The sequence below is a fragment of the Coregonus lavaretus genome (genome assembly GCF_964263955.1).
Source record: "Coregonus lavaretus genome assembly, contig: HAP1_SCAFFOLD_648, whole genome shotgun sequence".
In the NCBI taxonomy this organism is placed as follows: domain Eukaryota; kingdom Metazoa; phylum Chordata; class Actinopteri; order Salmoniformes; family Salmonidae; genus Coregonus; species Coregonus lavaretus.
In genome coordinates, this window is record NW_028165728.1 from 100,001 (window position 1) to 126,326 (window position 26,326).

The window sequence follows — 26,326 nt, forward strand, 5'->3', positions numbered from 1 at the left end:
TAGTACTGAAGCGTCTGTAGAGTAGGACTCAACAGGTGGTTAGTCCTGAAGCGTCTGTAGAGTAGGACTCAGCCGGTGGTTAGTCCTGAAGCGTCTGTAGAGTAGGACTCAGCAGGTGGTTAGTCCTGAAGCGTCTGTAGAGTAGGACTCAGCCGGTGGTTAGTCCTGAAGCGTCTGTAGAGTAGGACTCAGCAGGTGGTTAGTCCTGAAGCGTCTGTAGAGTAGGACTCAGCAGGTGGTTAGTCCTGAAGCGTCTGTAGAGTAGGACTCAGCCGGTGGTTAGTCCTGAAGCGTCTGTAGAGTAGGAATCAGCAGGTGGTTAGTCCTGAAGCGTCTGTAGAGTAGGACTCAGCAGATGGTTAGTCCTGAAGCGTCTGTAGAGTAGGACTCAGCAGGTGGTTAGTCCTGAAGCGTCTGTAGAGTAGGACTCAGCCGGTGGTTAGTCCTGAAGCGTCTGTAGAGTAGGACTCAGCAGGTGGTTAGTCCTGAAGCGTCTGTAGAGTAGGACTCAGGAGGTGGTTAGTCCTGAAGCGTCTGTAGAGTAGGACTCAGCCGGTGGTTAGTCCTGAAGCGTCTGTAGAGTAGGACTCAGCAGGTGGTTAGTCCTGAAGCGTCTGTAGAGTAGGACTCAGCAGGTGGTTAGTCCTGAAGCGTCTGTAGAGTAGGACTCAGCAGGTGGTTAGTCCTGAAGCGTCTGTAGAGCAGGACTCAGCAGGTGGTTAGTCCTGAAGCGTCTGTAGAGCAGGACTCAGCAGGTGGTTAGTCCTGAAGCGTCTGTAGAGTAGGACTCAGGAGGTGGTTAGTCCTGAAGCGTCTGTAGAGTAGGACTCAGCAGGTGGTTAGTCCTGAAGCATCTGTAGAGTAGGACTAAGCAGGTGGTTAGTCCTGAAGCGTCTGTAGAGTAGGACTCAGGAGGTGGTTAGTCCTGAAGCGTCTGTAGAGTAGGACTCAGCCGGTGGTTAGTCCTGAAGCGTCTGTAGAGTAGGACTCAGCAGGTGGTTAGTCCTGAAGCGTCTGTAGAGTAGGACTCAGCAGGTGGTTAGTCCTGAAGCGTCTATAGAGTAGGACTCAGCAGGTGGTTAGTCCTGAAGCGTCTGTAGAGTAGGACTCAGCAGGTGGTTAGTCCTGAAGCGTCTGTAGAGTAGGACTCAATAGGTGGTTAGTCCTGAAGCGTCTGTAGAGTAGGACTCAGCCGGTGGTTAGTCCTGAAGCGTCTGTAGAGTAGGACCCAGCAGGTGGTTAGTCCTGAAGCGTCTGTAGAGTAGGACTCAGCCGGTGGTTAGTCCTGAAGCGTCTGTAGAGTAGGACTCAGCAGGTGGTTAGTCCTGAAGCGTCTGTAGAGTAGGACTCAGCTGGTGGTTAGTCCTGAAGCGTCTGTAGAGTAGGACTCAGCAGGTGGTTAGTCCTGAAGCGTCTGTAGAGTAGGACTCAGCCGGTGATTAGTCCTGAAGCGTCTGTCGAGTAGGACTCAGCAGGTGGTTAGTCCTGAAGCGTCTGTAGAGTAGGACTCAGCAGGTGGTTAGTCCTGAAGCGTCTGTAGAGTAGGACTCAGGAGGTGGTTAGTCCTGAAGCGTCTGTAGAGAAGGACTCAGCAGGTGGTTAGTCCTGAAGCGTCTGTAGAGCAGGACTCAGCAGGTGGTTAGTCCTGAAGCGTCTGTAGAGTAGGACTCAGCAGGTGGTTAGTCCTGAAGCGTCTGTAGGGTAGGACTCAGCAGGTGGTTAGTCCTGAAGCGTCTGTAGAGTAGGACTCAGCAGGTGGTTAGTCCAGAAGCGTCTGTAGAGTAGGACTCAGGAGGTGGTTAGTCCTGAAGCGTCTGTAGAGTAGGACTCAGCAGGTGGTTAGTCCTGAAGCGTCTGTAGAGTAGGACTCAGCAGGTGGTTAGTCCTGAAGCGTCTGTAGAGTAGGACTCAGCAGGTGGTTAGTCCTGAAGCGTCTGTAGAGTAGGACTCAGCAGGTGGTTAGTCATGAAGCGTCTGTAGAGCAGGACTCAGCAGGTGGTTAGTCCTGAAGCGTCTGTAGAGTAGGACTCAGCAGGTGGTTAGTCCTGAAGCGTCTGTAGAGTCGGACTCAGCAGGTGGTTAGTCCTGAAGCGTCTGTAGAGTAGGACTCAACAGGTGGTTAGTCCTGAAGCGTCTGTAGAGTTGGACTCAGCAGGTGGTTAGTCCTGAAGCGTCTGTAGAGTAGGACTCAGCAGGTGGTTAGTCCTGAAGCGTCTGTAGAGTAGGACTCAGCAGGTGGTTAGTCCTGAAGCGTCTGTAGAGTAGGACTCAGGAGGTGGTTAGTCCTGAAGCGTCTGTAGAGTAGGACTCAGCCGGTGGTTAGTCCTGAAGCGTCTGTAGAGTAGGACTCAGCAGGTGGTTAGTCCTGAAGCGTCTGTAGAGTAGGACTCAGCAGGTGGTTAGTCCTGAAGCATCTGTAGAGTAGGACTCAGCAGGTGGTTAGTCCTGAAGCGTCTGTAGAGTAGGACTCAGGAGGTGGTTAGTCCTGAAGCGTCTGTAGAGTAGGACTCAGCAGGTGGTTAGTCCTGAAGCGTCTGTAGAGTAGGACTCAGCAGGTGGTTAGTCCTGAAGCGTCTGTAGAGTAGGACTCAGCAGGTGGTTAGTCCTGAAGCGTCTGTAGAGCAGGACTCAGGAGGTGGTTAGTCCTGAAGCGTCTGTAGAGCAGGACTCAGCAGGTGGTTAGTCCTGAAGCGTCTGTAGAGTAGGACTCAGCAGGTGGTTAGTCCTGAAGCGTCTGTAGAGCAGGACTCAGCAGGTGGTTAGTCCTGAAGCGTCTGTAGAGTAGGACTCAGCAGGTGGTTAGTCCTGAAGCGTCTGTAGAGTAGGACTCAGCAGGTGGTTAGTCCTGAAGCGTCTGTAGAGTAGGACTCAGCAGGTGGTTAGTCCTGAAGCGTCTGTAGAGTAGGACTCAGCCGGTGGTTAGTCCTGAAGCGTCTGTAGAGTAGGACTCAGCAGGTGGTTAGTCCTGAAGCGTCTGTAGAGCAGGACTCAGCAGGTGGTTAGTCCTGAAGCGTCTGTAGAGTAGGACTCAGGAGGTGGTTAGTCCTGAAGCGTCTGTAGAGCAGGACTCAGCAGGTGGTTAGTCCTGAAGCGTCTGTAGAGTAGGACTCAGAAGGTGGTTAGTCCTGAAGCGTCTGTAGAGTAGGACTCAGCCGGTGGTTAGTCCTGAAGCGTCTGTAGAGTAGGACTCAGCAGGTGGTTAGTCCTGAAGCGTCTGTAGAGTAGGACTCAGCAGGTGGTTAGTCCTGAAGCGTCTGTAGAGTAGGACTCAGCAGGTGGTTAGTCCTGAAGCGTCTGTAGAGTAGGACTCAGCAGATGGTTAGTCCTGAAGCGTCTGTAGAGTAGGACTCAGCAGGTGGTTAGTCCTGAAGCGTCTGTAGAGTAGGACTCAGCAGGTGGTTAGTCCTGAAGCGTCTGTAGAGTAGGACTCAGCAGGTGGTTAGTCCTGAAGCGTCTGTAGAGTAGGACTCAGCAGGTGGTTAGTCCTGAAGCGTCTGTAGAGTAGGACTCAGCAGGTGGTTAGTCCTGAAGCGTCTGTAGAGTAGGACTCAGCCGGTGGTTAGTCCTGAAGCGTCTGTAGAGTAGGACTCAGCAGGTGGTTAGTCCTGAAGCGTCTGTAGAGTAGGACTCAGCAGGTGGTTAGTCCTGAAGCGTCTGTAGAGTAGGACTCAGCAGGTGGTTAGTCCTGAAGCGTCTGTAGAGTAGGACTCAGCAGGTGGTTAGTCCTGAAGCGTCTGTAGAGTAGGACTCAGCAGTTGGTTAGTCCTGAAGCGTCTGTAGAGTAGGACTCAGCCGGTGGTTAGTCCTGAAGCGTCTGTAGAGTAGGACTCAGCCGGTGGTTAGTCCTGAAGCGTCTGTAGAGTAGGACTCAGCAGGTGGTTAGTCCTGAAGCGTCTGTAGAGTAGGACTCAGCAGGTGGTTAGTCCTGAAGCGTCTGTAGAGTAGGACTCAGCAGGTGGTTAGTCCTGAAGCGTCTGTAGAGTAGGACTCAGCAGGTGGTTAGTCCTGAAGCGTCTGTAGAGCAGGACTCAGCAGGTGGTTAGTCCTGAAGCGTCTGTAGAGTAGGACTCAGCAGGTGGTTAGTCCTGAAGCGTCTGTAGAGCAGGACTCAGCAGGTGGTTAGTCCTGAAGCGTCTGTAGAGTAGGACTCAGCAGGTGGTTAGTCCTGAAGCGTCTGTAGAGTAGGACATAGCAGGTGGTTAGTCCTGAAGCGTCTGTAGAGTAGGAATCAGCCGGTGGTTAGTCCTGAAGCGTCTGTAGGGTAGGACTCAGCCGGTGGTTAGTCCTGAAGCGTCTGTAGAGTAGGACTCAGCCGGTGGTTAGTCCTGAAGCGTCTGTAGAGTAGGACTCAGCAGGTGGTTAGTCCTGAAGCGTCTGTAGAGTAGGACTCAGCAGGTGGTTAGTCCTGAAGCGTCTGTAGAGTAGGACTCAGCAGGTGGTTAGTCCTGAAGCGTCTGTAGAGTAGGACTCAGCAGGTGGTTAGTCCTGAAGCGTCTGTAGAGTAGGACTCAGCAGGTGGTTAGTCCTGAAGCGTCTGTAGAGCAGGACTCAGCAGGTGGTTAGTCCTGAAGCGTCTGTAGAGTAGGACTCAGCAGGTGGTTAGTCCTGAAGCGTCTGTAGAGTAGGACTCAGGAGGTGGTTAGTCCTGAAGCGTCTGTAGAGTAGGACTCAGCAGGTGGTTAGTCCTGAAGCGTCTGTAGAGTAGGACTCAGCAGGTGGTTAGTCCTGAAGCGTCTGTAGAGTAGGACTCAGGAGGTGGTTAGTCCTGAAGCGTCTGTAGAGTAGGACTCAGCAGGTGGTTAGTCCTGAAGCGTCTGTAGAGTAGGACTCACTCAGCAGGTGGTTAGTCCTGAAGCGTCTGTAGAGTAGGACTCAGCAGGTGGTTAGTCCTGAAGCGTCTGTAGAGTAGGACTCAGCAGGTGGTTAGTCCTGAAGCGTCTGTAGAGTAGGACTCAGCAGGTGGTTAGTCCTGAAGCGTCTGTAGAGTAGGACTCAGCAGGTGGTTAGTCCTGAAGCGTCTGTAGAGTAGGACTCAGCAGGTGGTTAGTCCTGAAGCGTCTGTAGAGTAGGACTCAGCAGGTGGTTAGTCCTGAAGCGTCTGTAGAGTAGGACTCAGGAGGTGGTTAGTCCTGAAGCGTCTGTAGAGTAGGACTCAGCCGGTGGTTAGTCCTGAAGCGTCTGTAGAGTAGGACTCAGCAGGTGGTTAGTCCTGAAGCATCTGTAGAGTAGGACTCAGCAGGTGGTTAGTCCTGAAGCGTCTGTAGAGTAGGACTCAGCAGGTGGTTAGTCCTGAAGCGTCTGTAGAGTAGGACTCAGCAGGTGGTTAGTCCTGAAGCGTATGTAGAGTAGGACTCAGCAGGTGGTTAGTCCTGAAGCGTCTGTAGAGTAGGACTCAGGAGGTGGTTAGTCCTGAAGCGTCTGTAGAGTAGGACTCAGCAGGTGGTTAGTCCTGAAGCGTCTGTAGAGTAGGACTCAGCAGGTGGTTAGTCCTGAAGCGTCTGTAGAGTAGGACTCAGCAGGTGGTTAGTCCTGAAGCGTCTGTAGAGTAGGACTCAGCCGGTGGTTAGTCCTGAAGCGTCTGTAGAGTAGGACTCAGTGTTGGACCTGGGCCACCAAGCCTCAGGACTCACCCATAACGATAGCGTTGGACCTGAGCCACCAAGCCTCAGGACTCACCCATAACGATAGCGTTGGACCTGGGCCACCGAGCCTCAGGACTCACCCATAACGATAGCGTTGGACCTGAGCCACCAAGCCTCAGGACTCACCCATAACGATAGCGTTGGACCTGGGCCACTAAGCCTCAGGACTCACCCATAACTAAAGCTTTAGCAAACTGGCTGCCAAAGGTTGGATAGAGCTTCAATCAGACAGAGCAGAGAAATGACATGCCTAGTGGGGAGGAGTAAACACAGTGGTCTATTTCTTTCTCTCTCTCAGCCTTCTTTTTTTCCTTAAAAACAGTTACCATCAGGTAGGCCAAGAAGGAGGTCTGTTCTGTTGGAAGCATGCCACAACAGGATGTCTCCAACCCTTCCTTGATGTTTTCCTCTCTTCTGTCCTTCCTCCCTCTAGTTGTGCCTTAGCAGAGTGTTTGATGTTGGGCTTTATTAAAGGTTAAAAAAAAATAACAGAGGGAGATCGTTTTCTCAAAGACAGGCCCTGTTCAGTTCCCTCCCTCAGCCTCCCTGAGAATCACAGGAAATATCTGCATGGATGTAAACACAGCTCCCTTCAAGCCTCTCTCTGTATGGGAGGCCAGCCTCTTACCAGGATGTTATTGCATTGGACAAGAAAATATACCACTGCTCTATAGTTTTGGAAGAGCTTGGAGAAATTTATAAAATTATGTAACCAGTTGTTCTTGATCTAATGTTAATCTTTTTCTAAGGAAAATAATTGAGAATATTACTTTTCATGATGTTTTCAGTTTGGTGTGGTGATGGATGCTATTCAATGGTTTTACTGTTATGTAAAAAACTAACAGGCCTAGTGTTCAGGGCACCGATTGGACATATTGTAGTTGTGGAGATTCACAGAAATGGTCCTTAGAACAAATTGGCCGTTTTACCTCTGAGTTTCATCATAAGAACTACAGTAACCACGTCACCAACTACTCTTTCAGCAGAAACACACAGCAGAAACACAATTTAATACAACACACATAACACTGAGACACAACAACACACATAACACTGAGACACAATGGGACACTACAACACACATAACACTGAGACACAATGGGACACTACAACACAACACTGAGACACACAGAGACACACTGGGACACTACAACACACATAACACTGAGACACACTGAGACACACTGAGACACTACAACACAACACTGAGACATTACAACACAACACTGAGACACACTGAGACACTACAACACAACACTGAGACACTACAACATAACACTGAGACACACTGAGACACTACAACACAATACTGAGACACTACAACACAACACTGAGACACACTGAGACACTACAACACAACACTGAGACACTACAACACAACACTGAGACACTACAACACAACACTGAGACACACTGAGACACTACAACATAACACTGAGACACTACAACACAACACTGAGACACTACAACACAACACTGAGACACACTGAGACACTACAACACAACACTGAGACACTACAACACAACACTGAGACACACTGAGACACTACAACACAACACTGAGACACTACAACACAACACTGAGACACACTGAGACACTACAACATAACACTGAGACACTACAACACAACACTGAGACACTACAACACAACACTGAGACACAACAACACAACACTGAGACACACTGAGATACTACAACACAACACTGAGACACTACAACATAACACTGAGACACACTGAGACACTACAACACAACACTGAGACACTACAACACAACACTGAGACACTACAACACAACACTGAGACACTACAACACAACACTGAGACACTACAACACAACACTGAGACACTACAACACAACACTGAGACACTACAACACAACACTGAGACACTACAACACAACACTGAGACACACTGAGACACACTGAGACACTACAACATAACACTGAGACACTACAACACAACACTGAGACACTACAACACAACACTGAGACACACTGAGACACTACAACATAACACTGAGACACTACAACACAACACTGAGACACACTGAGACACTACAACACAACACTGAGACACTACAACATAACACTGAGACACACTGAGACACTACAACACAACACTGAGACACTACAACACAACACTGAGACACTACAACACAACACTGAGACACTACAACACAACACTGAGACACTACAACACAACACTGAGACACTACAACATAACACTGAGACACACTGAGACACCACAACATAACACTGAGACACTACAACACAACACTGAGACACTACAACACAACACTGAGACACACTGAGACACTACAACACAACACTGAGACACTACAACACAACACTGAGACACACTGAGACACTACAACATAACACTGAGACACTACAACACAACACTGAGACACACTGAGACACTACAACACAACACTGAGACACTACAACATAACACTGAGATACACTGAGACACTACAACACAACACTGAGACACTACAACACAACACTGAGACACTACAACACAACACTGAGACACTACAACACAACACTGAGACACTACAACACAACACTGAGACACATTGAGACACACTGAGACACTACAACATAACACTGAGACACTACAACACAACACTGAGACACTACAACACAACACTGAGACACTACAACACAACACTGAGACACTACAACACAACACTGAGACACTACAACACAACACTGAGACACTACAACACAACACTGAGACACTACAACACAACACTGAGACACTACAACACAACACTGAGACACTACAACACAACACTGAGACACTGAGACACACTGAGACAAACTGAGACACTACAACATAACACTGAGACACTACAACACAACACTGAGACACTACGACATAACACTGAGACACACTGAGACACTACAACACAACACTGAGACACTACAACACAACACTGAGACAAACTGAGACACACTGAGACAAACTGAGACACTACAACATAACACTGAGACACTACAACACAACACTGAGACACTACAACATAACACTGAGACACACTGAGACACTACAACACAACACTGAGACACACTGAGACACTACAACACAACACTGAGACACTACAACACAACACTGAGACACTACAACACAACACTGAGACACACTGAGACACTACAACATAACACTGAGACAAACTGAGACACTACAACACAACACTGAGACACACTGAGACACTACAACATAACACTGAGACACACTGAGACACACTGAGACACTACAACACAACACCGAGACACACTGAGACACACTGAGACACTACAACACAACACTGAGACACTATAACATAACACTGAGACACACTGAGACACACTGAGACACTACAACACAACACTGAGACACTACAACACAACACTGAGACACTACAACACAACACTGAGACACACTGAGACACACTGAGACACACTGAGACACTACAACACAACACTGAGACACTACAACACAACACTGAGACACTACAACACAACACTGAGACACACTGAGACACTACAACACAACACTGAGACACTACAACACAACACTGAGACACTACAACACAACACTGAGACACACTGAGACACTACAACACAACACTGAGACACTACAACACAACACTGAGACACACTGAGACACTACAACACAACACTGAGACACTACAACACAACACTGAGACACACTGAGACACTACAACACAACACTGAGACACTACAACACAACACTGAGACACACTGAGACACTACAACATAACACTGAGACACTACAACACAACACTGAGACACTACAACACAACACTGAGACACACTGAGACACTACAACACAACACTGAGACACTACAACACACACTGAGACACTACAACACAACACTGAGACACACTGAGACACTACAACACAACACTGAGACACTACAACACAACACTGAGACACTACAACACAACACTGAGACACTACAACATAACACTGAGACACACTGAGACACTACAACACAACACTGAGACACTACAACATAACACTGAGACACTACAACACAACACTGAGACACTACAACACAACACTGAGACACACTGAGACACTACAACACAACACTGAGACACCACAACACAACACTGAGACACTACAACACAACACTGAGACACTACAACACAACACTGAGACACTACAACACAACACTGAGATACACTGAGACACTACAACATAACACTGATACACTACAACACAACACTGAGACACTACAACACAACACTGAGATACACTGAGACACTACAACACAACACTGAGACACTACAACACAACACTGAGACAAACTGAGACACACTGAGACACTACAACATAACACTGAGACACACTGAGACACACTGAGACACTACAACACAACACTGAGACACTACAACATAACACTGAGACACACTGAGACACACTGAGACACTACAACACAACACTGAGACACTACAACACAACACTGAGACACTACAACACAACACTGAGACACACTGAGACACTACAACACAACACTGAGGAAAACTGAGACACTACAACACAACACTGAGACACTACAACATAACACTGAGACACACTGAGACACCACAACATAACACTGAGACACTACAACACAACACTGAGACACTACAACACAACACTGAGACACACTGAGACACTACAACACAACACTGAGACACTACAACACAACACTGAGACACACTGAGACACTACAACATAACACTGAGACACTACAACACAACACTGAGACACACTGAGACACTACAACACAACACTGAGACACTACAACATAACACTGAGATACACTGAGACACTACAACACAACACTGAGACACTACAACACAACACTGAGACACTACAACACAACACTGAGACACTACAACACAACACTGAGACACTACAACACAACACTGAGACACATTGAGACACACTGAGACACTACAACATAACACTGAGACACTACAACACAACACTGAGACACTACAACACAACACTGAGACACTACAACACAACACTGAGACACTACAACACAACACTGAGACACTACAACACAACACTGAGACACTACAACACAACACTGAGACACTACAACACAACACTGAGACACTACAACACAACACTGAGACACTACAACACAACACTGAGACACTGAGACACACTGAGACAAACTGAGACACTACAACATAACACTGAGACACTACAACACAACACTGAGACACTACGACATAACACTGAGACACACTGAGACACTACAACACAACACTGAGACACTACAACACAACACTGAGACAAACTGAGACACACTGAGACAAACTGAGACACTACAACATAACACTGAGACACTACAACACAACACTGAGACACTACAACATAACACTGAGACACACTGAGACACTACAACACAACACTGAGACACACTGAGACACTACAACACAACACTGAGACACTACAACACAACACTGAGACACTACAACACAACACTGAGACACACTGAGACACTACAACATAACACTGAGACAAACTGAGACACTACAACACAACACTGAGACACACTGAGACACTACAACATAACACTGAGACACACTGAGACACACTGAGACACTACAACACAACACCGAGACACACTGAGACACACTGAGACACTACAACACAACACTGAGACACTATAACATAACACTGAGACACACTGAGACACACTGAGACACTACAACACAACACTGAGACACTACAACACAACACTGAGACACTACAACACAACACTGAGACACACTGAGACACACTGAGACACACTGAGACACTACAACACAACACTGAGACACTACAACACAACACTGAGACACTACAACACAACACTGAGACACACTGAGACACTACAACACAACACTGAGACACTACAACACAACACTGAGACACTACAACACAACACTGAGACACACTGAGACACTACAACACAACACTGAGACACTACAACACAACACTGAGACACACTGAGACACTACAACACAACACTGAGACACTACAACACAACACTGAGACACACTGAGACACTACAACACAACACTGAGACACTACAACACAACACTGAGACACACTGAGACACTACAACATAACACTGAGACACTACAACACAACACTGAGACACTACAACACAACACTGAGACACACTGAGACACTACAACACAACACTGAGACACTACAACACACACTGAGACACTACAACACAACACTGAGACACACTGAGACACTACAACACAACACTGAGACACTACAACACAACACTGAGACACTACAACACAACACTGAGACACTACAACATAACACTGAGACACACTGAGACACTACAACACAACACTGAGACACTACAACATAACACTGAGACACTACAACACAACACTGAGACACTACAACACAACACTGAGACACACTGAGACACTACAACACAACACTGAGACACCACAACACAACACTGAGACACTACAACACAACACTGAGACACTACAACACAACACTGAGACACTACAACACAACACTGAGATACACTGAGACACTACAACATAACACTGATACACTACAACACAACACTGAGACACTACAACACAACACTGAGATACACTGAGACACTACAACACAACACTGAGACACTACAACACAACACTGAGACAAACTGAGACACACTGAGACACTACAACATAACACTGAGACACACTGAGACACACTGAGACACTACAACACAACACTGAGACACTACAACATAACACTGAGACACACTGAGACACACTGAGACACTACAACACAACACTGAGACACTACAACACAACACTGAGACACTACAACACAACACTGAGACACACTGAGACACTACAACACAACACTGAGGAAAACTGAGACACTACAACACAACACTGAGACACTGCAACACAACACTGAGACACTACAACACAACACTGAGACACTACAACATAACACTGAGACACACTGAGACACCACAACATAACACTGAGACACTACAACACAACACTGAGACACTACAACACAACACTGAGACACACTGAGACACTACAACACAACACTGAGACACTACAACACAACACTGAGACACTACAACACAACACTGAGACACTACAACACAACACTGAGACACCACAACACAACACTGAGACACTACAACACAACACTGAGACAAACTGAGACACTACAACACAACACTGAGACACTACAACATAACACTGAGACACTACAATACAACACTGAGACACTACAACACAACACTGAGACACTACAACACAACACTGAGACACTACAACACAACACTGAGACACACTGAGACACTACAACACAACACTGAGACAAACTGAGACACTACAACACAACACTGAGACACTACAACACAACACTGAGACACTACAACACAACACTGAGACACTACAACATAACACTGAGACACTACAACACAACACTGAGACACTACAACACAACACTGAGACACTACAACATAACACTGAGACACTACAACACAACACTGAGACACTACAACACAACACTGAGACACTACAACATAACACTGAGACACACTGAGACACCACAACATAACACTGAGACACTACAACACAACACTGAGACACTACAACACAACACTGAGACACACTGAGACACTACAACACAACACTGAGACACTACAACACAACACTGAGACACTACAACACAACACTGAGACACTACAACACAACACTGAGACACCACAACACAACACTGAGACACTACAACACAACACTGAGACAAACTGAGACACTACAACACAACACTGAGACACTACAACATAACACTGAGACACTACAATACAACACTGAGACACTACAACACAACACTGAGACACTACAACACAACACTGAGACACTACAACACAACACTGAGACACACTGAGACACTACAACACAACACTGAGACAAACTGAGACACTACAACACAACACTGAGACACTACAACACAACACTGAGACACTACAACACAACACTGAGACACTACAACATAACACTGAGACACTACAACACAACACTGAGACACTACAACACAACACTGAGACACTACAACATAACACTGAGACACTACAACACAACACTGAGACACTACAACACAACACTGAGACACTACAACACAACACTGAGACACTACAACACAACACTGAGACACTACAACACTGGGCCTTTATCAATGTCCTGCCATACCAGGTGGTCTGCCTCTATGTCCTCCAAGGACAGTATATGTGCAGCCCCAGCCACTCCAGAAACCCCTGGCTGGGAGACAAGGATCCCCTAAAGCTCAGAGCAGCAGAGAATATAATATCATAGATACTTAATTGTCCAGTGGATTAGAAACGCTAATTTGTCTTCTGCCTTTCTCAACCACCAGAAACACACACACATGCTCTCAGAGAGGCTTGGAGCCCTGCCCTGTTTATCTCTGTGCTGATGTCCCATACGGCTTGGAGCCCTGCCCTGTTTAGCTCTGTGCTGATGTCCCATACGTAGGGACAGCCTCAGAGAGGCAGAAGGCTCTGCCTGGTTCCCATACGGCTTGGAGCCCTGCCCTGTTTATCTCTGTGCTGATGTCCCATACGTAGGGACAGCCTCAGAGAGGCAGAAGGCTCTGCCTGGTTCCCATACGGCTTGGAGCCCTGCCCTGTTTATCTCTGCCTGGTTCCCATACGGCTTGGAGCCCTGCCCTGTTTATCTCTGCCTGGTTCCCATACGGCTTGGAGCCCTGCCCTGTTTATCTCTGCCTGGTTCCCATACGTAGGGACAGCCTCAGAGAGGCAGAAGGCTCTGCCTGGTTCCCATACGGCTTGGAGCCCTGCCCTGTTTATCTCTGCCTGGTTCCCATACGGCTTGGAGCCCTGCCCTGTTTATCTCTGCCTGGTTCCCATACGGCTTGGAGCCCTGCCCTGTTTATCTCTGCCTGGTTCCCATACGTAGGGACAGCCTCAGAGAGGCAGAAGGCTCTGCCTGGTTCCCATACGGCTTGGAGCCCTGCCCTGTTTATCTCTGCCTGGTTCCCATACGGCTTGGAGCTCCAGAGTGGCCCTGCCCAGCTAGTGTTATAGAAGAGTGCTGATATTCACATACGGCTCGGCGCAAAGGGCCCACTAAACCGGTTTCCATATACGGTTGTGAGAGTCAGAGCAGGTTGTAGTGAGTCAGAGCAGGTTGTAGTGAATCAGAGCAGGTTGTAGTGAGTCAGAGCAGGTTGTAGTGAATCAGAGCAGGTTGTAGTGAGTCAGAGCAGGTTGTAGTGAGTCAGAGCAGGTTGTAGTGAGTCAGAGCAGGTTGTAGTGAGTCAGAGCAGGTTGTAGTGAATCAGAGCAGGTTGTAGTGAATCAGAGCAGGTTGTAGTGAGTCAGAGCAGGTTGTAGTGAGTCAGAGCAGGTTGTAGTGAGTCAGAGCAGGTTGTAGTGAGTCAGAGCAGGTTGTAGTGAATCAGAGCAGGTTGTAGTGAATCAGAGCAGGTTGTAGTGAGTCAGAGCAGGTTGTAGTGAGTCAGAGCAGGTTGTAGTGAGTCAGAGCAGGTTGTAGTGAATCAGAGCAGGTTGTAGTGAATCAGAGCAGGTTGTAGTGAGTCAGAGCAGGTTGTAGTGAATCAGAGCAGGTTGTAGTGAGTCAGAGCAGGTTGTAGTGAATCAGAGCAGGTTGTAGTGAATCAGAGCAGGTTGTAGTGAGTCAGAGCAGGTTGTAGTGAGTCAGAGCAGGTTGTAGTGAGTCAGAGCAGGTTGTAGTGAATCAGAGCAGGTTGTAGTGAGTCAGAGCAGGTTGTAGTGAATCAGAACAGGTTGTAGTGAGTCAGAGCAGGTTGTAGTGAGTCAGAGCAGGTTGTAGTGAGTCAGAGCAGGTTGTAGTGAGTCAGAGCAGGTTGTAGTGAATCAGAGCAGGTTGTAGTGAGTCAGAGCAGGTTGTAGTGAGTCAGAGCAGGTTGTAGTGAGTCAGGCTAACAGTGTTATCCTAAACCTTAGGTCCTGGCTAACAGTGTTATCCTAAACCTTAGGTCCTGGCTAACAGTGTTATCCTAAACCTTAGGTCCTGGCTAACAGTGTTATCCTAAACCTTAGGTCCTGGCTAACAGTGTTATCCTAAACATTAGGTCCTGGGTAACAGGACCTGCCCAAGAGCTGCCCAACACTGTGCTGGCCGTTCACACACTATCTGAAAAGATAACAGATTGCTGTGCAGAGTAGCAGCCTGGAGCAGCCTGGAGCACTGGGTTAGGGTTGGATCAGGGCTGAGGTGTTAGCAGCCTGGAGCACTGGGTTAGGGTTGGATCAGGGCTGAGGTGTTAGCAGCCTGGAGCAGCCTGGAGCACTGGGTTAGAGTTGGATCAGGGCTGAGGTGTTAGCAGCCTGGAGCAGCCTGGAGCACTGGGTTAGAGTTGGATCAGGGCTGAGGTGTTAGCAGCCTGGAGCAGCCTGGAGCACTGGGTTAGGGTTGGATCAGGGCTGAGGTGTTAGCAGCCTGGAGCACTGGGTTAGGGTTGGATCAGGGCTGAGGTGTTAGCAGCCTGGAGCACTGGGTTAGGGTTGGATCAGGGCTGAGGTGTTAGCAGCCTGGAGCAGCCTGGAGCACTGGGTTAGAGTTGGATCAGGGCTGAGGTGTTAGCAGCCTGGAGCACTGGGTTAGGGTTGGATCAGGGCTGAGGTGTTAGCAGCCTGGAGCACTGGGTTAGGGTTGGATCAGGGCTGAGGTGTTAGCAGCCTGGAGCAGCCTGTAGTACTGGGTTAGAGTTGGATCAGGGCTGAGGTGTTAGCAGCCTGGAGCAGCCTGGAGCACTGGGTTAGGGTTGGATCAGGGCTGAGGTGTTAGCAGCCTGGAGCACTGGGTTAGGGTTGGATCAGGGCTGAGGTGTTAGCAGCCTGGAGCACTGGGTTAGGGTTGGATCAGGGCTGAGGTGTTAGCAGCCTGGAGCAGCCTGGAGCACTGGGTTAGAGTTGGATCAGGGCTGAGGTGTTAGCAGCCTGGAGCACTGGGTTAGGGTTGGATCAGGGCTGAGGTGTTAGCAGCCTGGAGCAGCCTGGAGCACTGGGTTAGGGTTGGATCAGGGCTGAGGTGTTAGCAGCCTGGAGCACTGGGTTAGGGTTGGATCAGGGCTGAGGCGTCTGAAACGGCACCATCTTCACTACATAGTGCACTACCCCTATGGGCCCTGGTCAAAAGTAGTGCAGTATAGGGAATAGGGTGCCATTGGGGACTCTGTCCAGGGGCCCAGAACTAGGAGGGGAGCTCAGCTGCCTCAGGGTGTTCTGTCTTTTCCTCTCTTCCTTTCTCTCCTCCTTTATTCCACCTCTCTGCTGTAAACTCTCTGTAAACCAAAGATAATCCAGCTGTCTTGATAACCAAAGATACTCCAGCTGTCTTGGTAAACCAAAGATACTCCAGCTGTCTTGGTAAACCAAAGATACTCCAGCTGTCTTGGTAAACCAAAGATACTCCAGCTGTCTTGGAAAAACAAAGATACTCCAGCTGTCTTGGTAAACCAAAGATAATCCAGCTGTCTTGGTAAACCAAAGATACTCCAGCTGTCTTGGTAAACCAAAGATAATCCAGCTGTCTTGGTAAACCAAAGATAATCCAGCTGTCTTGGTAAACCAAAGATACTCCAGCTGTCTTGGTAAACCAAAGATACTCCAGCTGTCTTGGTAAACCAAAGATACTCCAGCTGTCTTGGTTAGCAAAGATACTCCAGCTGTCTTGGTAAACCAAAGATACTCCAGCTGTCTTGGTAAACCAAAGATACTCCAGCTGTCTTGGTAAAACAAAGATACTCCAGCTGTCTTGGTAAACCAAAGATAATCCAGCTGTCTTGGTAAACCAAAGATACTCCAGCTGTCTTGGTAAAACAAAGATACTCCAGCTGTTTGTTTCCAGCGTGTCCAGGTGTACTTCACTGCTAAAAACCTGTCAGACTGATGTTAACTAGAGGTGACAGTCAGAGTGTATTTCTCTCTGCCCCACACACCCAGTATGATGCAGAGCGGGTAACAGGTGCACTATCTCTCTTTAATAGCTGGGTTCTCTGCCATATATGACAATGACTTCTAATGAAATCCCAAGGTCAAGAACGTTGGGAAACGGCGGCACTCCAAACTGTCTTTTTTCAAAGGACAAAAACACACATTTTTGTCCTTTAAAAAAAAACTTTTTGGAGTGCCGCTGTTTCCCAATGTTCTTGAACACAGCATGATGCCTCTGTAAGAGTAAGGATTAGTCAGTGGATGCTGCTCTCTCCGAGGGGAAAAAGTGATTTTCCAAAAGAAAGGCAAAGTCATCTCTTAGTGTTTGGCAGCTAGCAGGCTGATCTTTATGTATCAGTTTAACTACAGTGGAAACACTCTCCCTCTCTCTGCAATGAATCATCTCATACCGAAGGCCAAGGAGTTCAGCATCATGGATACACAGATAATAGTTGACTAGGGCGGCAGGTAGCTTAGTGGTTAAGAGCGCCGTGCCAGTAACCGAAAGGTCGCTGGTTCTAATCCCCGAGCCGACTAGGTGAAAAATCTGTCGATGTGCCCTTGAGCAAGGCACTTAACCCTGATTGCTCCTGTAAGTCGCTCTGGTAAGAGCGTCTGCTAAATGACTAAAATGTAAATGATATTGTACAATAACTGTTGTGTTGCAAACTAATACATAGCTCTTACCTGTTGACCTACGAGGTCTGGAATAAAATAAATATTTACCTGGAATGAACATGTAGAGGCTTGATCAGCTTCGTGGGTGTTGTTGACAGATATTGTACAGGGAGTGTTGTGTTGTCAGACTACAACAAACTAACTAACAGTCCTTACCTGGTAGTAGTCTTGATCAAGGCTGTGTTGTTCTGTAGTCTTGATCAAGGCTGTGTTGTTCTGTATTCTTGATCAAGGCTGTGTTGTTCTGTAGTCTTGATCAAGGCTGTGTTGTTCTGTAGTCTTGATCAAGGCTGTGTTGTTCTGTAGTCTTGATCAAGGCTGTGTTGTTCTGTATTCTTGATCAAGGCTGTGTTGTTCTGTAGTCTTGATCAAGGCTGTGTTGTTCTGTAGTCTTGATCAAGGCTGTGTTGTTCTGTAGTCTTGATCAAGGCTGTGTTGTTCTGTAGTCTTTATCAAGGCTGTGTTGTTCTGTATTCTTGATCAAGGCTGTGTTGTTCTGTAGTCTTGATCAAGGCTGTGTTGTTCTGTAGTCTTTATCAAGGCTGTGTTGTTCTGTATTCTTGATCAAGGCTGAGTTGTTCTGTAGTCTAGATCAAGGCTGTGTTGTTCTGTATTAATGATCAAGGCTGTGTTGTTCTGTATTAATGATCAAGGCTGTGTTGTTCTGTATTAATGATAAAGGCTGTGTTGTTCTGTAGTCTTGATCAAGGCTGTGTTGTTCTGTAGTCTTGATCATGGCTGTGTTGTTCTGTATTAATGATCAAGGCTGTGTTGTTCTGTAGTCTTGATCAAGGCTGTGTTGTTCTGTATTAATGATCAAGGCTGTGTTGTTCTTCAGTGCTCAATGTACTTCCTACAAAAAAAAGCAGAGATGAATACATATGGAGAGCCTTTGTGAGAGATGTGTAGGATATAAATGTATATTAGTTGGTAGAATTGTGTACAGTAACTTGGTCAACGGAGGCACTACTACTGAGTCTTTAGGGTCAGGGGTTGTGGTCAGTATAACTCAACCATGAGCACTTCTGCCTACTTACTAACCATAATACTGTATAATGTTACCTGAGCAGTAGTGTTGAGGAGTTAATACTGTATAATGTTACCTGAGCAGTAGTGTTGAGGAGTTAATACTGTATAATGTTACCTGAGCAGTAGTGTTGAGGAGTTAATACTCTATAATGTTACCTGAGCAGTAGTGTTGAGGAGTTAATACTCTATAATGTTACCTGAGCAGTAGTGTTGAGGAGTTAATACTCTATAATGTTACCTGAGCAGTAGTGTTGAGGAGTTAATACTGTATAATGTTACCTGAGCAGTAGTGTTGAGGAGTTAATACTGTATAATGTTACCTGAGCAGTAGTGTTGAGGAGTTAATACTGTATAATGTTGCCTGAGCAGTAGTGTTGAGGAGTTAATACTCTATAATGTTACCTGAGCAGTAGTGTTGAGGAGTTAATACTGTATAATGTTACCTGAGCAGTAGTGTTGAGGAGTTAATACTGTATAATGTTACCTGAGCAGTAGTGTTGAGGAGTTAATACTGTATAATGTTACCTGAGCAGTAGTGTTGAGGAGTTAATACTCTATAATGTTACCTGAGCAGTAGTGTTGAGGAGTTAATACTGTATAATGTTGCCTGAGCAGTAGTGTTGAGGAGTTAATACTGTGTAATGTTACCTGAGCAGTAGTGTTGAGGAGTTAATACTGTATAATGTTACCTGAGCAGTAGTGTTGAGGAGTTAATACTCTATAATGTTACCTGAGCAGTAGTGTTGAGGAGTTAATACTGTATAATGTTACCTGAGCAGTAGTGTTTAGGAGTTAATACTCTATAATGTTACCTGAGCAGTAGTGTTGAGGAGTTAATCCTCTATAATGTTACCTGAGCAGTAGTGTTGAGGAGTTAATACTGTGTAATGTTACCTGAGCAGTAGTGTTGAGGAGTTAATACTCTATAATGTTACCTGAGCAGTAGTGTTGAGGAGTTAATACTGTGTAATGTTACCTGAGCAGTAGTGTTGAGGAGTTAATACTGTATAATGTTACCTGAGCAGTAGTGTTGAGGAGTTAATACTGTGTAATGTTACCTGAGCAGTAGTGTTGAGGAGTTAATACTGTATAATGTTACCTGAGCAGTAGTGTTGAGGAGTTAATACTGTGTAATGTTACCTGAGCAGTAGTGTTGAGGAGTTAATACTCTATAATGTTACCTGAGCAGTAGTGTTGAGGAGTTAATACTCTATAATGTTACCTGAGCAGTAGTGTTGAGGAGTTAATACTCTATAATGTTACCTGAGCAGTAGTGTTGAGGAGTTAATACTGTATAATGTTACCTGAGCAGTAGTGTTGAGGAGTTAATACTCTATAATGTTACCTGAGCAGTAGTGTTGAGGAGTTAATACTCTATAATGTTACCTGAGCAGTAGTGTTGAGGAGTTAATACTCTATAATGTTACCTGAGCAGTAGTGTTGAGGAGTTAATACTCTATAATGTTACCTGAGCAGTAGTGTTGAGGAGTTAATACTGTATAATGTTACCTGAGCAGTAGTGTTGAGGAGTTAATACTCTATAATGTTACCTGAGCAGTAGTGTTGAGGAGTTAATACTGTATAATGTTACCTGAGCAGTAGTGTTGAGGAGTTAATACTGTATAATGTTACCTGAGCAGTAGTGTTGAGGAGTTAATACTGTGTAATGTTACCTGAGCAGTAGTGTTGAGGAGTTAATACTGTATAATGTTACCTGAGCAGTAGTGTTGAGGAGTTAATACTGTGTAATGTTACCTGAGCAGTAGTGTTGAGGAGTTAATACTGTATAATGTTACCTGAGCAGTAGTGTTGAGGAGTTAATACTGTGTAATGTTACCTGAGCAGTAGTGTTGAGGAGTTAATACTGTATAATGTTACCTGAGCAGTAGTGTTGAGGAGTTAATACTGTATAATGTTACCTGAGCAGTAGTGTTGAGGAGTTAATACTGTATAATGTTACCTGAGCAGTAGTGTTGAGGAGTTAATACTCTATAATGTTACCTGAGCAGTAGTGTTGAGGAGTTAATACTGTGTAATGTTACCTGAGCAGTAGTGTTGAGGAGTTAATACTGTATAATGTTACCTGAGCAGTAGTGTTGAGGAGTTAATACTCTATAATGTTACCTGAGCAGTAGTGTTGAGGAGTTAATACTGTATAATGTTACCTGAGCAGTAGTGTTGAGGAGTTAATACTCTATAATGTTACCTGAGCAGTAGTGTTGAGGAGTTAATACTGTATAATGTTACCTGAGCAGTAGTGTTGAGGAGTTAATACTCTATAATGTTACCTGAGCAGTAGTGTTGAGGAGTTAATACTGTATAATGTTACCTGAGCAGTAGTGTTGAGGAGTTAATACTGTATAATGTTACCTGAGCAGTAGTGTTGAGGAGTTAATACTCTATAATGTTACCTGAGCAGTAGTGTTGAGGAGTTAATACTGTATAATGTTACCTGAGCAGTAGTGTTGAGGAGTTAATACTCTATAATGTTACCTGAGCAGTAGTGTTGAGGAGTTAATACTCTATAATGTTACCTGAGCAGTAGTGTTGAGGAGTTAATACTGTATAATATTACCTGAGGAGTAGTGTTGAGGAGTTAATACTCTATAATGTTACCTGAGCAGTAGTGTTGAGGAGTTAATACTCTATAATGTTACCTGAGCAGTAGTGTTGAGGAGTTAATACTCTATAATGTTACCTGAGCAGTAGTGTTGAGGAGTTAATACTGTATAATGTTACCTGAGCAGTAGTGTTGAGGAGTTAATACTGTATAATGTTACCTGAGCAGTAGTGTTGAGGAGTTAATACTGTATAATGTTACCTGAGCAGTAGTGTTGAGGAGTTAATACTCTATAATGTTACCTGAGCAGTAGTGTTGAGGAGTTAATACTGTATAATGTTACCTGAGCAGTAGTGTTGAGGAGTTAATACTGTATAATGTTACCTGAGCAGTAGTGTTGAGGAGTTAATACTCTATAATGTTACCTGAGCAGTAGTGTTGAGGAGTTAATACTGTATAATGTTACCTGAGCAGTAGTGTTGAGGAGTTAATACTCTATAATGTTACCTGAGCAGTAGTGTTGAGGAGTTAATACTCTATAATGTTACCTGAGCAGTAGTGTTGAGGAGTTAATACTCTATAATGTTACCTGAGCAGTAGTGTTGAGGAGTTAATACTGTATAATGTTACCTGAGCAGTAGTGTTGAGGAGTTAATACTCTATAATGTTACCTGAGCAGTAGTGTTGAGGTTGCGCTACAACACACTAATTTGTTCATTTAGACTGCCCCCTAGTGGTGACATGTTGTTCATTTAGACTGCCCCCTAGTGGTGACATGTTGTTCATTTAGACTGCCCCCTAGTGGTGACATGTTGTTCCTTTAGACTGCCCCCTAGTGGTGACATGTTGTTCCTTTAGACTGCCCCCTAGTGGGGACATGTTGTTCATTTAGACTGCCCCCCTAGTGGTGACATGTTGTTCATCTAGACTGCCCCCTAGTGGTGACATGTTGTTCATTTAGACTGCCCCCTAGTGGTGACATGTTGTTCCTTTAGACTGCCCCCTAGTGGTGACATGTTGTTCATTTAGACTGCCCCCTAGTGGTTACATGTTGTTCATTTAGACTGCCCCCTAGTGGTGACATGTTGAATGCCCCGTTCCCCAGATCTGGTGCCGTGGGTCTCAGTCTGACTCAAAGCGTGAATATTTTTTTGAAATAACAGCAAATTATACTTTACTTTGGCATGTGAAAGATCAGAGTGTTGAAATGTGTAATCGTTTCAAGACGTTTGGATAGTGTCCCTGTTGCTATCCAGAGTAGAGCAGAGAGGTTTCACTCCTGTTAAGTTGTTTGAGGTAGTGAGAGGACTGGACTACTTTAAGATTTAAAAACAGTTTGTTTCAGAGACGAATGGCAACGACACCATCATGTAGAGTTACAGTTGATATTTCTAGTTGTGGTGGGTCTTTAATACAGTGACACCATCATGTAGAGTTACAGTTGATATTTCTAGTTGTAGTGGGTCTTTAATACAGTGAGGCCAAGACTGTGACATGCAGAATGTTTGGAGAGCAGACCAGAACACGGAGTACCGTCGACAGTTTACTGCCAACGTTGAGATATTTCTCTGGCCGATGCGTCAGTCATAGTGATCCCACATTTCACCACGTTTTCGAGTTGTAATTCCAGGTTAACAACGTGCTGTTGCCAGTGAACAGTTTATCTGTAACCTCCTTAAAAAGGGTAGTTCTAAATGTCAGATACATCTATTGGAAACCTGAGAGCACACGGTGGGAAAACAAAACTGAAAACTTAAGTCTAACGTCCGCGTTTCTCAATCTTCTGTGTTCTAAAGTTGGACGTTCCAGTCGTAAACCGTCCTTCTCTCTCTCTCTCCTCTTCTAGGAAGCGCTCGGTGACCCACGCCCAGCTGATGCACGACAAGGGTCGGACGCTGCAGGATTTCAAGCGCCGTATGTGGCTCCAAGATCTGTTGGATGAGGTCCATACGGCTGAGATCAGGGAGCTGCCCGCCCGCCCAGGGGTCAGCAGCGGAGCCGGGGTGGGGCTGGGACTGCCGGGGGCCGTGGTGGGGGTCAGCCTGGGACTGGGCGCCACGGGGGGTACCCTGCACCCCCACCCCAAACCTCCAGGGGGCACCAAGAACATTCCCATCAGCTTCCATATGGAGGAGGAGGAGGGAACCAACCTGCCGCAGGAGACCAACAAGTCCCAAACATACAAAGACGGGGCGCGGAAGGCCAAGGAGGGGAAGAAAAAGAGAGGAAGGAGTGGGAAGAGGAGGGAGGGAGAGAGGAGGGAGGGGGAGAAGAGGAAGAGGCGGGCACGCTCGCTGGGCTGGGCGCAGGACGGGGAGGAGCCTGGGAGTGGGTACCGCCTGGAGTGGCGAGGGCCCTTCTTCGGCCTGAAGGGGGCGCTGCACTAGAACACTGTCACACTCTGACTAAAAGGTAAACAAACAGCCGATGGTGGTGTTGTTGGTTCTGGGTCAGGATCTACATAGATCGCCGAGTGAATGTCAGTGAACGTCTAATTTCTTTCTCTCTCTCTCTTTGTGTTTCAGCAACTTGAGGACATCATCCAGATGGACGCCCAGGCCCTCCTGTTGCAGGGTTCTGTGATACTGATGGTTTGGAAAGTAAAATAGGGGTAATATTTATTTTCTGTAAATATTGTAAACGCACCAGACTAGTGATACTGAGGAAGACAATAAAAAAAAAAAACGACAGATGCTCTCTCTGCGGAGCAACAGAATTTAATAATTGTGAATCCTTCCTGTTCTGATCTGTTTTGTTTTGTTAAGACTATGCCAATTATTATTAATGTCAGATTTTGCTGTAATTTATTTTGTTTGAATGGTGTATTTATTTTGTAAATGTATCGAGGTGCTGCTGACCTTCTATATTTTTGTACCATAATGCACTTTTAGATATATATAAATATATATACCAGTCATTTTTGTTAATTGACTTTTTTTGTGGTTTAATGAAGACAACATTGTTGGTCATTCCTCTGTGTTAGCTAGGCTCCTTCTAGGCTCCTCTGCACGGTTCCATAATGATCATGTGACTCGTCTGGCCGCTCCGACTGGCCCACAGACCTCTAGTCTAGTTTCGCTGTTGACCAGGGGGGCGTGTTCAATAGGGCACACAACGGAAAATGTTTCAAAATGTTTTACAACGGAAAAAAACAAAAATGAGCATTTCTTATTGGACAAGTCCAGCTAGTCCCTCCCTGTTTCAGATGGTTTTCTTCAGTTTGATGCCTAATGAACATGACCCAGGATGACGCATGCAGATGTCCTCCATCCCTGACCCCTAACCTCTGTACATTTTGCTTCAACCCCCCCCCCACCTCCGTCTCAATCTGTTGGTCCACTGGGAACCACCTTGTCTTTCTCCTGTTCTGCTTCTGAATGTTGTCCTAAGTTCAGAGTTCCCTCTGCCTGTACATAACCTGAACACAATGCAAAAAACTTCATATTGTTGTTTTGGCACTTGCACTGAGAGACAACCCTATATTGAATGGATTAAACATTTGACAGTATCTCCCCTGAGTGTGATGTGTCTTTGCTACGTGTCTGACTGTAATCCTGTCTGGTTGCATGAACTGACTGTCATCCTGTCTGGTTGTATGAACTGACTGTCATCCTGTCTGGTTGTATGAACTGACTGTCATCCTGTCTGGTTGTATGAACTGACTGTCATCCTGTCTGGTTGTATGAACTGACTGTCATCCTGTCTGGTTGCATGAACTGACTGTCACGCTGTCTGGTTGTATGAACTGACTGTCATCCTGTCTGGTTGTATGAACTGACTGTCATCTTGTCTGGTTGTATGAACTGACTGTCATCTTGTCTGGTTGTATGAACTGACTGTCATCCTGTCTGGTTGTATGAACTGACTGTAATCCTGTCTGGTTGTATGAACTGACTGTCATCCTGTCTGGTTGCATGAACTGACTGTCACGCTGTCTGGTTGTATGAACTGACTGTCCTCCTGTCTGGTTGCATGAACTGTGTGTCTGTGTGTCATCCTGTCTGGTTGTATGAACTGACTGTAATCCTGTCTGGTTGTATGAACTGACTGTCATCCTGTCTGGTTGTATGAACTGACTGTCATCCTGTCTGGTTGTATGAACTGACTGTCATCCTGTCTGGTTGTATGAACTGACTTTAATCCTGTCTGGTTGTATGAACTGACTGTCATCCTGTCTGGTTGTATGAACTGACTGTCATCCTGTCTGGTTGTATGAACTGACTGTCATCCTGTCTGGTTGTATGAACTGACTGTCATCCTGTCTGGTTGTATGAACTGACTGTCATCCTGTCTGGTTGTATGAACTGACTGTCATCTTGTCTGGTTGTATGAACTGACTGTCATCCTGTCTGGTTGTATGAACTGACTGTAATCCTGTCTGGTTGTATGAACTGACTGTCATCCTGT

General features: G+C 46.0%; 1 protein-coding gene across 1 annotated transcript in view; it reads left to right on the forward strand.

Moving 5' to 3' along the window:
* Nucleotides 1-25,427, forward strand: part of pthlha (parathyroid hormone-like hormone a) — a 33,361-nt gene extending 7,934 nt beyond the window's left edge. The window contains exons 3-4 of the mRNA XM_084190690.1: nt 23,766-24,331; nt 24,445-25,427. Of these exons, the coding sequence (XP_084046816.1) occupies nt 23,766-24,306 (541 nt within the window). The 3' untranslated portion in view covers nt 24,307-24,331; nt 24,445-25,427. The remainder of the gene's footprint in view (nt 1-23,765; nt 24,332-24,444) is intronic.
* Nucleotides 25,428-26,326: the final 899 nt, after the last annotated feature.